This window comes from Penaeus monodon, chromosome 33 (assembly GCF_015228065.2).
Source record: "Penaeus monodon isolate SGIC_2016 chromosome 33, NSTDA_Pmon_1, whole genome shotgun sequence".
Taxonomy (NCBI): Eukaryota; Metazoa; Arthropoda; class Malacostraca; order Decapoda; family Penaeidae; genus Penaeus; species Penaeus monodon.
Window position 1 is genome coordinate 17861381 of NC_051418.1, and position 1241 is coordinate 17862621.

A 1241-nucleotide genomic window follows, 5' to 3' on the forward strand; every position below is an offset into this window, starting at 1 on the left:
GGATTGGCACAAAAAATATTTGCACTTACAATAAAACTGATGTTCGTGAAGTCATTGCTGTTACTACCGCTATTCACTAATTCAACGACCAACATAATTACCAAATACTATACTGGTCCAATCTGCAAGGCTAGTGCATCATGGCAATTAGCTAATATACCATGGTCACGGTTATTAGCTGGTTTGCTGTGAGCAACTACAGCAACTTAATTCCTCGTGCTACTCTCACCAAGACTACTGTGGCCAAATATCATTGTCTGATAGTCACTGTGAAACTCAAACAATGTCTAGAATGTAAGGACATACGCCGTGGTCAAACAATGGTTTTGGCAAGAAAATATTTCACAAAAAAACAACTTTGTATATTATATATATTATTATTTTTTTTAGATCTCTGTAAATACATTCATTTTCACATGGTACACGTGATGTTTTAAAAAACGATTCAATTTTTAACATGCACGAAAATACCCTACTATGTCCGTTCATGTTAAATGATGTTGTTTGTGAAAATACTTTATCAGTGAACGAATCATTCTGCATATATAAATAATTTCAAATAATAACACAAACAGATGACTTACAATTTACAGATTTCTTGGCTCGATTACTTTTAGATTGCCCTTGATTCTTATTGTCGTTAGGTATGAAGAATTCCGATGACAGTACTGAGAGATCACAAGAGTGCTTGTTAGCGAGGCACACCTTTTCCGGGTCACTGTTCGCACTCCCCGGTGAACGAGCCTGATTCGAAATCTTATCCGAACAGGAATTCACGGCTATGACTTCATTCGATTCGTTAAAACGGATATTTGGTGATAATTTCCGAGTCAATCTTCTGTGTGAGTTGACAGTCACCTGACCTTCGCCGGTCGAACTTGAGGCGGACCCGGCTGATTTGGTCACCGTGATGGCGGGGTGAACGGCGGAGCTGGTGTGTATCATGGAAGGGAAGGATAACAAACTGGCGTAGGAACTTTTGATTCCTTTTTCCACCGCTGGGGCGCTGGGAGTGTTGACAGCAGCATCAAGTATAGAATCCGAGGGAGATCGAGGTTCCAAGACGGCATGAGAAGATGCCCAGGCCGCGGGTCCGCTGTCCAGGAAGTAAGTTACCATGGCTCCTTTTCCTTTGATGTTGAGCTGCTCTCGTTGAGTGAATTTGTAATTGCGACCTTTCAGAAGGCTGCGAGTGAAGAGGGTTTTTATTAATGTCAGAATAAGAGCAATGGAAAAATTAC

General features: G+C 40.9%; 1 protein-coding gene across 1 annotated transcript in view; it reads right to left on the reverse strand.

Moving 5' to 3' along the window:
• LOC119594116 (guanylate cyclase soluble subunit beta-2-like) overlaps window positions 1-1241 on the reverse strand; it is a gene marked incomplete at its 5' end in the record, with an annotated part of 17953 nt that overhangs the window by 16168 nt on the left and 544 nt on the right. The window contains 1 exon segment of the mRNA XM_037943176.1: window positions 585-1186. Coding sequence (XP_037799104.1) covers window positions 585-1186 — 602 coding nt within the window.